The following is a 12528-nucleotide window of genomic DNA, read 5'->3' on the forward strand; positions in this document are numbered from 1 at the left end:
GCTAAGAAGTGTCAGAGCTGAGACTTGAATCTGCGTGCAGACTTCCCGTTTAGAGCCCTTCCTGCTCCCTGTCAGCTACCTCGGTTTGTGTCTCAGCTTTGTCACAGGATAACCTGTGCATGTTATTCCCACCCTGTACCCTCACTTGTACCACCAAGGATCACCATAGCACCCCAAACCTCAAGGATGACATAACCTCCCAGCCCCTACCACAAGGCGGTCACGTGACATGTGCCCTGCATGGCACCCAGCCTCTGGGCTGCCACAGTCCATCTGGATTATGGCTAGATAAGGGCACACAAACCCATGTGTGCTGCCTGCCAAGAAGGATAAAAAAGGTTTATCTCTGGCCTGGCTCGGGAGGGTAGATTCCAGGGGCAGCGGGCGGGGGTTCTGGGAGCTGGCCTCCTTTATGGCCAGGCTCTTAATGCCACCCAGAAGCTGAAGTGCAGGCTGCTGTAGGGATGCCAGTCCAAGGCAGGCAGGGAGGGCTGAGCCACACAGATCTGGTGTGGGAGGTGTTGTGAGGTAGGGCAGCCAGGAACAGGGTTGATGTGGAAATTGGGGTGCAGGGTCTGGGGTTGTGTCCAGCCTGAAGTATCTCAAAGAGCAGGGAAGGGTGGCTCTCCCTGCAGAGAGGCCCCACAGAAGCCTTTCGGATCTGCCCATGTCCTAGCTCTTTCACGCCTTGCTGTGTGACTTTGGGATAGTGCTGACCTTCTCTGTGCCTCCATGTCCTTATAAGAAGAGCCTTGAAAGATGGCTGGGGAGAGTTAGATGAGAGACCAGGACCTGCTGTGTGCTGAGAACTGCAGACCTGAGGTAGGGATAAGCTGGGTGCTCCAGGGACTAGCAGGACATGACCTCTACTGGGCAATGGGTTGAAAAGCAGGATATGATGCCAGCCATCTTGAAATCAGGACAGGAATTTGGCCAAGCCGGTATGGAGTTAGCCAATGGTGACCAGCTACCTGCCACCTCTCCGGGTTCCTGAGATATGTATGCCCTTCTTGCTGATGCCAGAGCTTGTTATGTCCTGCACACCTCAGGGCAAGGAGGGCGCAGGAGAGGTCCTCACAGTGACTCCCTGCCTCCCTCTGCCTCCTCCCAGTCAAGACTCAGTGAGTTAATTTGTGTGCTGAGCCTCAATCAAAAGGCCCCCAGAATCCTGCCACAGCCGGGACATTTCGCAGGATTGTCTTGGTCTGCTCATCTGAGAACTGGGACTCACACTGGGTGCTGAAAGGGCCCCCTGGGACAGTGAACCCAGAGTCTGGGTGGAGGGGGCTCACTGGTGACATGTTCCTAACTTCTGCAGCCCCAGGAGCAGCCAGACTCCTTTCAGCAAACACAGGGTGGGTGGGGTGGAGGGCTGGCCTGCGGGCGGGCGGGCTGGAAGCCTCTTTTGCCTATACAAGGCCTGACCCAGCTTCTCGCCCTTCTCGGGTTTAGGGCTGATGGCTACTGAGAGCCAGGAAAGAGGAAAGCAGCTGCAGAGGGATTGCAGTATGTGCAGGTGTCTCTGTCCCCGCCTTACGGATCTCTGAAAATAGAGGATGTCTTGTGAAAGTTTCCAGGAAAAAGTAAAAATGGCCGGGGCAGCTCCCCAGGGGTGCACAGACAGCTGGCTCATGACCTGTCCATGTCCTAAATCTGCCACCCCTTGCTGTGTGACTTTGGGCTAGTGCTGACCCTCTCTGTGCCTCTGTGTCCTTATGCAAGAGCCTAGCGTGGAAGGTGGCTCAGAAGAGAGAGCTAGGTGAGGGACCCAGGCCTGGCATGTGCTGAGAGCTGCAGGCCTGAGGTGGGCAGGGTAAGTCGTATGCTCCATTGATCTATGGACCCGGAGGATGTGGCCAGCGGCGGAGGGGAGGGTGGGGGAGGGAACCAGGTGCTGATCCAGGCCTTCCCGTTTCTTCAGCTTCTGAAAAGTTGGCTGGCATTAGGAGCTCTGACCCTGGTGACAGCTGGCTTTGGACACAGGCACTGTTCCGTGAGGGTCCCCTCCCAACCCAGTGTCTAGGAATGCCCTTCTCTTCCTTCAGTAGGCCAGCCCAGTGTTACTAGGCTGAACACAGTGGGGACAGATCAGGTCTCTAGGAGGGAGGGGGGACAGTGCATCACGCCTCCTTTTGAGCCCCTTCCCTACTACACAGCAGGTATTCAATGGCGCAGCCTCTCCACCCTCCCTGTCCTGTCCTCCCCAGGAGGTGCTGGCGGTCTCTGTGAGCTGTGGGTCTCTGTGCGCCGTGGGGTGACTCTCATGAAGCATGCGGTGTCCTCCTTGTGTCCACAGCACTCACCAGGCCCTGCTGGCCTGCGATTCCAGCCTCACCGCCCTCTTCCCACCCTACACCCACAGGTTCAGATCCACCTCCTGCCTCATGGCCTTGGCACGGCTGGGCTCGCTGCTGGCAGTGTGCCCTCCCACACAGACTCCGTCTCCTCTGGTCTGACTTGGGTCTACTTACCTACCAGACCTCAGCTTCTAGGACTTTTGACCTAGGCCAGTCTAGGCCCTCCCTTCGCCCTCAAGAGTCTTACCTGTATAGCTCCCTGGAGGCCTGTGGTTCCCAGGCTAGGCTCATGTGCAGCATGAAGGATTGAGTGTATGGGGAGATGAATGAATGAATGAATGAATGAATGAATGAGTCAATCAATGCCTCATCTCCTCCTTAGCCCTTCCCATGTCCTTTAGGATGTGTGGGCTGCCCCATTATAGATAGGAAACAAGCACAGGGCCTTGCTCCTCTCCCTGAGAAGGCCCCCAGCACTGAAGGAGACCGACCACATTCTGATAGGCCGTGGGTGAGCCCGCCTTTCCTCCCTCCTGTCACTGTAAGGGATATTCCTCAAGTCACATCTCTTTCTGTGCCTGGGGTTCCTGAGGCTGGTTCCCCTCCTCCGAACAGCTGGTTGCTGGGAGGCCTGAGGCAGAAGCTGCCATACGGAAAAGGCCGGGGGTCATTTCAGCCAGATCTTCCATTTACCCGGAGCAGAGGGAGACTGAGGCCCAGTGGGGAAGAGCAGCCCTTCTCTCCCCCCCCCCACATCCCGTGCTCCTTCACCAGGCCTGGAAAGCCACAGGTAGCCAGCCCCACACAGCCTAGCTTCTTCAGGCCTTAGTTTCCTCCCCTGTGAAGCAGGATGGCGGGGCGGGGGTGGGGGGAATGCCTCAAACATCTGGCAAGCGGCACACATGGAACTGTTGATGGGTGTAGAGTGGGGAGGTTCTTGAAGGGGGCAGGTGGAGCAGCCCTGGTTGGGCTCAGAACGTGGAACCTCTAAAGCCTGGTTGGCTGTGAGGTGGGGAGCAGACGCTGAGGGAAGGAAGGAAGGGAGCCTTAAATGGGGATAAACTCCTCTCTGGAAGTGGGGACTTAGGGAGGCGGGAAGCTGCATTCTTCCCCGGTTAGACGCCAGTGTACAGAGCCTTCTCCCCTCCCTCACCTGACAGGAAGATAATACCCTGCATTCTGAGGCTCGGAGACTGTGCCTGACCCACTAGCCCTGGAGCTGGGACCCTTTGCTGCAGATTCAGGTTGCTCCAAACTGGGGGCCTGGCACAGCGAGCTAGCCATCCTCACCGTACCTCTGTTTACCTCTATTTTTTTGTTTATTTTTAATCTAGAAGTTTCTAAAGCTTTGCCAATGTCCAGAGTGTCTGCAGAGCTCCTATTCTAAGGAGAAAAAAAATGGATACTTATTTAGTGCCTACTGTTTGCAAAATACAGAGGTGGAATTAGAAGTCTGGGAGACGTCCAGACTGTGAAGCCGTTCACCAGCCAGTTTAGTAAAGGCCATGGGGGTTGAGGAAAAGCCCAGCAGAGCCAGGGAGAGCTGAAGTGGCATTGGCGTGGTCATACCATACGTTCGTTAGGGGGCATGGAGCCCCTCAGGACTTAATCACTGCCTTCGGGAGCTGCATGCAAAGAGTTCTGCCTATGAGCTCTGAGCCGTTGCCAGCTGTGTCTGCTGCCCCGCCAGCTTCAGGACCCTGTCTAGTCTTATTACCCTCCACAAGGTGGGTGGCAGGAGTGCCCTGTCACACACCAAGAAACAGACCAGTAAAGCATAAAGCAGCTTGCCCTGCCTCCCCTAGCTAGTGCCAAGGCTTTCTTTCAAAACCACCTGTACTGACACAGAGCTGAGCCTGCACCCCAATCTGATGAGTTCCTCTGTAGCTGGGACTCGGCAGCCTCAGCTCAGCTTGCAGTCTGCCACCCTCCGACTCTGTAACAACTGTTAGCCTCTCTGAGCTCCGGGTTGTGGGTTTCATAAAAGGAGATTCGTGGTTCCACTCAGCCAGCTCTGCACGGGTTTGGGAGATGCCTACTGTGAGCCACACCCACTGCCCCAAAAGACATAGAGCCAAAGCAACGAGGTCTCAACGGGGTGACAGGGCTGGACTCATATTAGCTGTCCTAGGGTAATATGAGTCCTAGAGGAGCTGGCCGACCCCTCCCACAGCTGACCACGCATCCTGGTTGGAGCCGGTCGCCTCTCCTGCTGGTAGGTCACCTCTCCTGCCTCCTCCCCCACCCATACTGCAGCCACCCCACTCTGGCTCGCACAGTAAGGAGACTCACCCTCATGCCTCCTACTGCCTCAGACAGATCAGAGGTACAAGCTTTGATCTACCTTCAAACTCACGGTGACGTGTCCCAAGTTCCTGGTACATATTGTCCTAAAAACCAAAACTCAGGAAGCTGACATCAGGCTGACTGCTGGGAACAGCACTGCGCACTTGAATGACCACTGTCTACACAAGACTGTGGCAGCTATTGGGCCTTGGGTATACGTGTACACACCTCTGGGTTGTGGTGTATGTGCGTGTATGTTTCTTGGGTTGTATATATGCTGAGCAGACATGCAGACATATGTGTTGTCTTGATGTGTGTGTCTGAGCGTGCAGGGACCCGTGTCCCTGTGGCCTCACATCCTGGTTTCTGGAGTGTGGGCCCAGGTTTGACACTTCTTTTCTGGCCCTTTGTTCCCTCCGCCCACACACATGGACTCTGGCCCAGACTGGGATGGTGAACCAAGGGGAGTGGGGGAGATGCTGGGCTCTGTGCCAACCCAGGTGGGTCCTGCTAACTGCCCCCTGTGTCCCCTGTTTATGGTTCCCATCCGGCCACAGCGATGCTACCCACAGGACTCTGAGTGAGACTCTGAAGGGCCTGGTGGAATTATTTATGCTATCACTAACATCACTACCGCTAGCAGTGGGGCCCAGGTTTAACCACTAGCTCATCACATGACTGGTTTAATGCCAATTCCTTCCAGGCCCTTCATCCATGGCCATGGGACTTTGCCTGTCAGTTTTGTGTGACTCGCTGTGGCAGCTCATCAGGTGTTCATGGGATACAATGGCTGCTTTGGCAGCAAGGTAACATTGTCCTGAGCCACACAGGCAGATCTGATAATGGACATCCCGGTATCACCTGGGCATGGGTGGTTCCAGTACAGGCAAGACTCTGGGCCTCCACCTGAGGCCACTTGGAACACATAGGAGAACTCCCTCCCCGCAGCTTTTGGCTTCTCAATGTGCTCCAGGGACTGGATCCGGCTAATGACTGTCCTTGTGGCTCCTGTCTGCAGAGAAACAGGCCCCTTGCCCCTCACTTCACTCTTTATTTTTTTAAGATTTATTTATTTATTATGCATACAATGTGCTGCTGGCATGTATGCCCACACGCCAGAAGAGGGCACCAAATCTCATTACAGATGGTTGTGAGCCACCGTATGGTTGCTAGGAATTGAACTCAGGTCCTCTGGAAGAGCAGACAGTGCTCTTAACCTCTGAGCCATCTCTCCAGCCCCCCTCACTTCACTCTTAAGATGGAATGCCAACCACACGAGCGCATGGCCCACGGTCTCTTCCCATGCATCTGGATGGTTGGGGGGGTCTCTTGAGGGGCGAGAATCTGAAATGAAAGTTGCAAGTAGACTCAGCCCTTCGAGCCTCTGACCCCAGCTGCTGGGTGGGGGAAGGTGGCCCGGGATTTGGGAGGCAACATCTGCAAAGGTTCAAGGGAGCCATAGACCCTGGAGGCAGAAGTCTATGCAACAGGTGATTCGGGGTGGTGAGGTAGAGCCAAGGCCCCAGTGGGGAGCAGGGCCTTGACCCCTAAGGTGGGCGAGTGGTCTGGTGTGTACCGTGGAATGTGGACCATGCCTGCCTGGGAGCTGGGTTGTCAGGCTGAGGCTGAGAGATAAAGGCTGGAACACTGGCTGCAGCCTTGTGCAAGGCTTTCATGCTATAGGCAGAGTCTTGGGGGCAGCACAGCAACCCTTGTTCCAGGGCCCAGCAGATTGAAGGTGGCTCTCCCAATCACTAGAGGTGTGGTGGGTTACAAAAGGTGTCAGAGAGCCAGAAAGTAGCCCCAGGCAGAGTGACTGGCCTGGAGGGCGTCACCCAGCCTGGCTGACCCTGACCTTCTAGGCCATCTGGACACCCTGCTCACACCCAACAGGCTGACAGTAAGACTGAAGACAGGCAGCAGGAAGTGCCAGAGGTAGCTGAGTGTCCAGGTCATGGGCCACTGGTGAGGCCCCCAGTATGTCCCTTCTGTCCCTCTGTCCCTTGTTCACCATGCCCTTGCCCTGCTGAGCCTTGCTGATGGGAAAAACAGATCCACTCTTGGCGGTGGGGTCTCATCCGTCTCATCAAGGCCTGTTTCTCTTCACATGCCCTTCTTCCTCCCCTCCCAGCCTCGCCAAATTCGGCGTTTAAAAATAACCCTGAAATCTCAGAGCAACAGTCCCCAGCTGACCCGTGGAGAGGGTGGGCCGCGGCGGTGCATGCCGACCGTGATCCTGGACCCTCAGCCAGGGAAGTCCCACATCACTCTAGGACTACTCAGAGGTTTTATTGTTGGCGGCAGAGCTACCATCTTAGGCAGCTGACTGGTTTTCAGAGTGCTGGAACACACAAGGATAAACCTCAGATGAGCTGGTGCCATGCGCTCCCTGCGAGGCCTCCACGCTGTTTTGGCTGTTTAGGCATTTAGAGGTAGATTGCTCTTTGCCTCCTGTCTGAGTGACTATGTGAGATTACGCAGGTCACTCCACCTCTCTGAGCCTTCATTTCCTCTTTGCTGAACTGGTCTGTGTGTCTTACAGAGCATGCTCAGTGAGGACCCAGTCAGCATAAGGCAGCCATGGGGGTGGGGAGTGGGGGTGGCACAGGCCTCAGAGGCATGGCAGAGGGGAGATAAGCCCTCTTTCAGTCCCGACCCCCTCTCCAGCGGATGTCACTTTCTGCATGTCCCAGGTGGGAGTATCTGACAGTGTGATACCCCCTCCCAGCCAGGGCCTTCAGTTCTGATTTACTTCTCTGAGGCCAGACCCAGGTGGGGGCCGAGTGCTCAGTTGGACCATGGAGCTGAAGACCATTAAGTCCGTGAGATCATCTCAGGCTGCCTCACAGTCAGACTCGGCCACATGGTCACTTAGCACGGGCAGGACCTGCTGGGCCTGCAGACAGAAGTGTACACAGCTGGCCCGGCCCTGAGGGCAGCAGCATGCCACCATCCCAGAGAGGCCTGAGGATCTGAGGCTGGGATCCTGTGGGGCCAGGATTCCCTCAGGGCCTGGGAACCCTAAGCTAAGCCTGCTGCTTGGGCCCTGCAGTCAGGTCCTAGCCCAGGGCCCTTCTGACCTGACAGAGGAACCCAGGAGTGAGCCCTGAAAAGTCCGGCTGTAGACACCAGGAACAGCCCGCACCGTGGACAGTGACTTGCTCCCCCCGTGTGCTCAGAACCAAACCCAGGGGAGGTAGACTGAGCTCTGAGTCCATTTGAGGAGCCTAGCAGCGGAGTAAGTGAATTAACACATTGGTGTCAGGAGAGCATGAGGTTCCACAGGTCTAGGTTGATGGGCAAGTGGGAATAAGGACAAACATCCCAGAGGGGGCAGTGCATCTGTGACTCCAAGATGGCGGGACTCAGACTCACCCCAGCCTGAAGAACAACCTCAGCATCTTTGCTGGGAGTGGAAGCTGAGAGGTGGGTTGTGGTGGGTGCTCAGCAGCTCTTAGATTCAACCCCTCCCCCCCCAGTCCCTCCTTGATACAGAGACAGCAGTGGGGCAGCCTGGCTCCACAGGCTGGAGATGGGGGATGGGCATCTGAACACCCAGCCGGCCTCCCCAGGCTTCTCCATCTCCTCTGAGTCTGTAGTGTGAGTCCACCCCCCTCCCAGGGGGTGTGGGCATCTCAGAGGTACTTTCTCTTCACAGTGCATTTGTCCATTTTTTGGAGCTGACCCTGTGGGTTTCCATATGGAAATCCTCTCCTAAGTGCTCTCAAAAGCCTTAATCTCTGCTCTTCCTCCCAGCAGGGCCAGGGGCAGGAGGCCAAGCTCAGAGCAATTAAGCAGCTTACAGTTTAAGAGGGAATAGAAGGAGGGGGTACAGGCCCTTAGGGGCTGTGCCACCACCAGGACACACAGTGCTGAGCTTTTGTGACGTGTGTCTGATCATCGAGCTTTGCCCAAGGTCAGCACGTGTTCCTAGAGGTACCTATATATGGCCCCCAGGCTACTGGGAGAAGGGCTCTTCACATCCATGCCTGACCTAGAGACTGTTAGCCAATTGCCAACCTCCAGATCACCCCAGTGGCCCTCAGCCAACCCTGACTCGATACTTAGGGAGACGGAGTACACTGTTCACTGGGTGCAGCCTGAGTTGGATCCCCTCTGCTCTCTGTGATTAGGTGGAGAGCACCTGAGGGCAGGGTGGCATCAAGTCAGCCGCAGAAGCTGAGTAAGAGTTGGGGACAGTGTGGGTTGAGAGAGGGACACCTCTCTGTGGCCTGGGCATGGCCCTTCCCACGCTGAGCTATGTTTTTGACAGTGTACTAGGGCATTGTCCCTGACTGTCGTTGGGATGCTAATCCTTGCTGTGGAGACATTAGCACCATGTGAAGGGGCAGGGACCTACCCTGAAGATGGCAGGGATGGGAGTCTACAGCCTACCCATGCACCATGTGGACTGTGATCACCAAGTTCTAGGTGTCTGATTCTGCAGACATGACGATTCTAGGCACATTGCCCCAGTGAGAACGAGCTGAATCGCTCCACGTTTGTATTTCTGGGTCTGTCTTGTCTCACCAAACACAACAGCCAGCAAATTCTTCCATATCGGAGAGTGTTTCAGAGCCTTCTTCCTCTCATTTTTACAGTGGTGGGAATTGAACCCAAGGCCTTGCACATGCTAGGCATAACTCCCCCAGCTCAGTGCCTTCCTTTTTTAAGGCTGAGTAATATTCCACTGTGTCTATTCATGGGTTTTTTTTTACCTCCCCCCCCATGCCTGTGGAATCTTAGGTTATTTGGGGTGCTGTAAATAAAGACTGTGGGTGTGGGGGTATGGGGGTATGAGTACACACTGGAGCCTCTGCTGTGTTCCGAGTCTCCCAGCACTGTCCCCTGCTTACCTGTGAGTGTCGTGGCTTCCACACTGGGACACACACCATCCAAGAAGGCTTCCTTCTCCACTGTTTGCTTCCTCTTTTATCAGCTGCTGTTTTCCCTGTGCCCAGAAGGGTGGCCTGGCCAGTGTCTGCTTACAGAAAGGTTAATGGAAGCCACCCTTAGAGACACAGCAGGGAGGCAAGGGTCTCAAGCCCTGAGGTGGCAGAGGTAGTAGACCTGTCGTCCCCCCTCCTCCTGGACACTTTAGATGGTGATTTCACCACCTGAGCCGTCGGCATCCTTTGATTAAGTCTCATTTTGCTGTGAAAAGCAAAGGAGGTGACGGGGCTGCTGGGGGAAGGTCATCCATTCCAGAGAGGAAATTGGATGGAGGTGTTTCCATCCTCTATTTGCCCGCCCCGGCTCCCCGCACGCTCCTGCCGGCTGCTGCCTGTCTGCTTGTCCCTCCTCTGCGGGCAACAAAGCAAGTGTGGAGAGACAGTTGCCGTGACTCTCTGTGTCTTACACAGGCAGCGCCGGACGGGTCAATGCCAGCCGGATGATGACCAGTTGTGGCCAGCGGTCCCGGAACGTTCTCGCAGTATTCTCTCTGCTGTTTCCTGCAGGTAAAACCTCGGTGGGGCTAGCGGGAAGTGGGGGTCCCTTCCAGACCAGAGCTGCAGCTGGGGTTCTGCATGCCGACAGGACAGGGTATCTTCGTCTCCTGATGCTGGTTCCCACCCAGGGATGAGCTGTTGGATACTGGGGGCAATGGAGCTGCCAGGAGCCTGCACTCACATTTGTTCCTCTAGTTCTGTAAGTCAAAAGTAGACGATGCCGATCCACCTCTTGGATGGGTGAGAAACTGGGGCTGGAGAACACAGCTAGTAGAGGGGCCAGGATTCAGACTTAAGATGTTGGAGCCACACCCTCCCGATACCAGTCAGTCTCCGGACTGACACCACAGGCAGTCTTGGGCTCACAGGAACCAGACCCTTCGTGCCTCCAACCTAGACCTGAGCCAAGAACAGACAGCCCAGCTGGACAGCCAGGACCTAATCTGAGTCTGGCCCTACATAAAGCCTCTCATGGCCCTGTCTGTCTGTGTCTCGCCCTCTCTCCTCCTCTGTCTCTGAGCCATTCTGTTTCTTTGTATATTTTCTACCTCTCTAGGTTTCTCTCTTATGTGTCTGTTTCTCCCATATCTCTCCCTCATATCTCTCTTATTCGTGTGTCTTTGTCTCTTTCTGTCTGTTGTGTGTGGCTCTCTCCTTTCTGAACCTCCCCACACTGTGGCCAAGTCATGGCTTAGGACTGGTGGCTTCCTTCTCTCACACTTTGTTTGGGCTGTAGCTCAGAGAGAGATCGTGAAGGGGCTAGCTAGGATGGGGACAGGACTCGCAGGAGAGCAGAGTAGAGGGCAAGCTGAGACCAGAATACCCGCTCCAGCTCTTCCCCATGTGATGGAGGACCCTGGTCTGGTCCTTACCTCCCCAGCTCTTCTCCTGTAATGGAGGCGGGGAGGAGGCTGGTCCTCATTAATCTGGGTGTAAAGAACCAGTCACTTCTTGTTACCACTGAGGTCAGGGACTCAGTGAAGGCAAGTGGGTGGAAGTCACACAACCGGAGAACAGCTGATTCCGGAACTGGGGTTCACACAAGTGCTAGGGTAAGCTGGAGGTAGTGAGACTGCACTGAAAGTGTTCAAGGAGCTCCCTGGGGTCTCCACCACAGGGGTGCTGATCCTTCTCCAACAAGGGGAGGAGTCCCAGGGGGTGGCTAAGAGCTTGGGGTACCATCCTCCACCAGGGCATCCACCCAGCAATCCTGGTCCCAGTCTGGGGCTCCTCTATCCCTGAGGAAGCTGCAAGGTCTTCTGGTCACTGGCAAATGGTTAAGGCCAGTGTCCAGAGCATCCAGGGATGGCTGTGGGGCTGCAAGCCGGGTCCTGGGCAGTACCTGCCCATCTCTCCTGTGTTGACAATTACCTCCGCAAAGGCCTGACAGCCTTCTGCTCTGTGCTGTGTCTCATGGCCAGGGGCTAGTCCCAGACAGAGCCAGGCGTGGTCTTTCAGCTGGCACTCTAGGTGTGTCCAGCATCCCCAGGTGCCCACACTGAGCACACAGAGCCACAACAGAGCTTCAAATCATGCAAGAGCCAAGCCATGGTACTTGAGTGCTCTCCTCTGCCCCTCCCCGTGAATCCCATTATGTGCAGTTGCTCTGGGGCAGAGGTCTCCAGCCCAAGTACATGGACATCCCCATGGCAGGGGCATGTCAGAATAGATCGAAACCTGCTCCCCCGCTACCCCACCCCACGGGGACAAAGAGCTGAGTAGGGGGCAAAGAGCCTCCATTTTGATTAGCATGCTTGGGGAGCCAAGGCTCTGAGCCTCGCTTTTTCTCTTCTGTGTGATGGGAGTAAATGGGACTCGGTGGCATGTCTCCTTGGGGCATCACACAAGTAGCCTCTGTGTTCCTGGGCAGGGCTCTTCTCAAGAACAAGAGTGGGCTGGAGCCTGGAGAGCCACTACCTTCCCACTCGTGACCACAGAAGGAGAAACTGCCCTTCTGGGAAGGGCCTTTGGAGCCAGCCTAGGCGCCAGCTCTCAGGGTGCCCACCCCCTGCCAGCTGGCCTGCTGGGGTCCCCTGCGGTGGCGCTGTGTGGGCTGCAATCTAATAACCTCTCAGCCGACAGTGCTTCTCGTGGGAGCTCTAAGGAGCCAGGGCCTTTGTGCCTGGGAGATGCCTGCGCCAAGAAGCCCCTTTTCAGCGATACAAATTAGATACAGTGAGCCCTTCATGAAGATACTAATTAAGCCAGAGACAGCCGCTCCAGCTTTTCCATTGTTGCTTTGTTCGCATTTGGTCCTGTTTATCACTATCAGTTCATCCTGGTTTGCAGCAGAGGAGGTTGAATAGGGGCCTCTTTCTGTTGGCCAGGGAGGGACGATCTGGGGCCAGCACAGCGCTGTATGTGTGGGACCCAGATAAGACCTTGCTCGGGTCTGGGGCAACAGCTTTTAGAATGCGAGACGGTGAGGAGCTGGCACTTTCAGTACAAGTAGACCCTAGGTCCTACAGCTCAACGTAGGCTGACAAGGAGGAGAG

General features: G+C 55.7%; 1 protein-coding gene across 7 annotated transcripts in view; it reads left to right on the forward strand.

The window, feature by feature from the left end:
- The window catches only part of Shisal1 (shisa like 1), a 60398-nt gene that overhangs the window by 14988 nt on the left and 32882 nt on the right, over nucleotides 1-12528 (forward strand). For 4 of the 7 annotated variants that reach the window (XM_050130635.1, XM_050130610.1, XM_050130594.1 and 1 more), the window contains exon 2: nucleotides 9947-10042. In XM_050130635.1, coding sequence (XP_049986592.1) covers nucleotides 9976-10042 — 67 coding nt within the window. In that variant the 5' untranslated portion in view covers nucleotides 9947-9975. Of the gene's footprint in view, nucleotides 1-459; nucleotides 823-901; nucleotides 1000-7988; nucleotides 8010-9946; nucleotides 10043-12528 lie in introns of those variants that run through there. The other 3 variants (XM_050130617.1, XM_050130603.1, XM_050130627.1) reach the window with 3 other exon arrangements.

This window comes from Alexandromys fortis, unplaced genomic scaffold (genome assembly GCF_014885135.2).
Source record: "Alexandromys fortis isolate MF-2015 unplaced genomic scaffold, M_Fortis_MF-2015_v1.1 scaffold_28, whole genome shotgun sequence".
NCBI classification, from domain to species: Eukaryota; Metazoa; Chordata; class Mammalia; order Rodentia; family Cricetidae; genus Alexandromys; species Alexandromys fortis.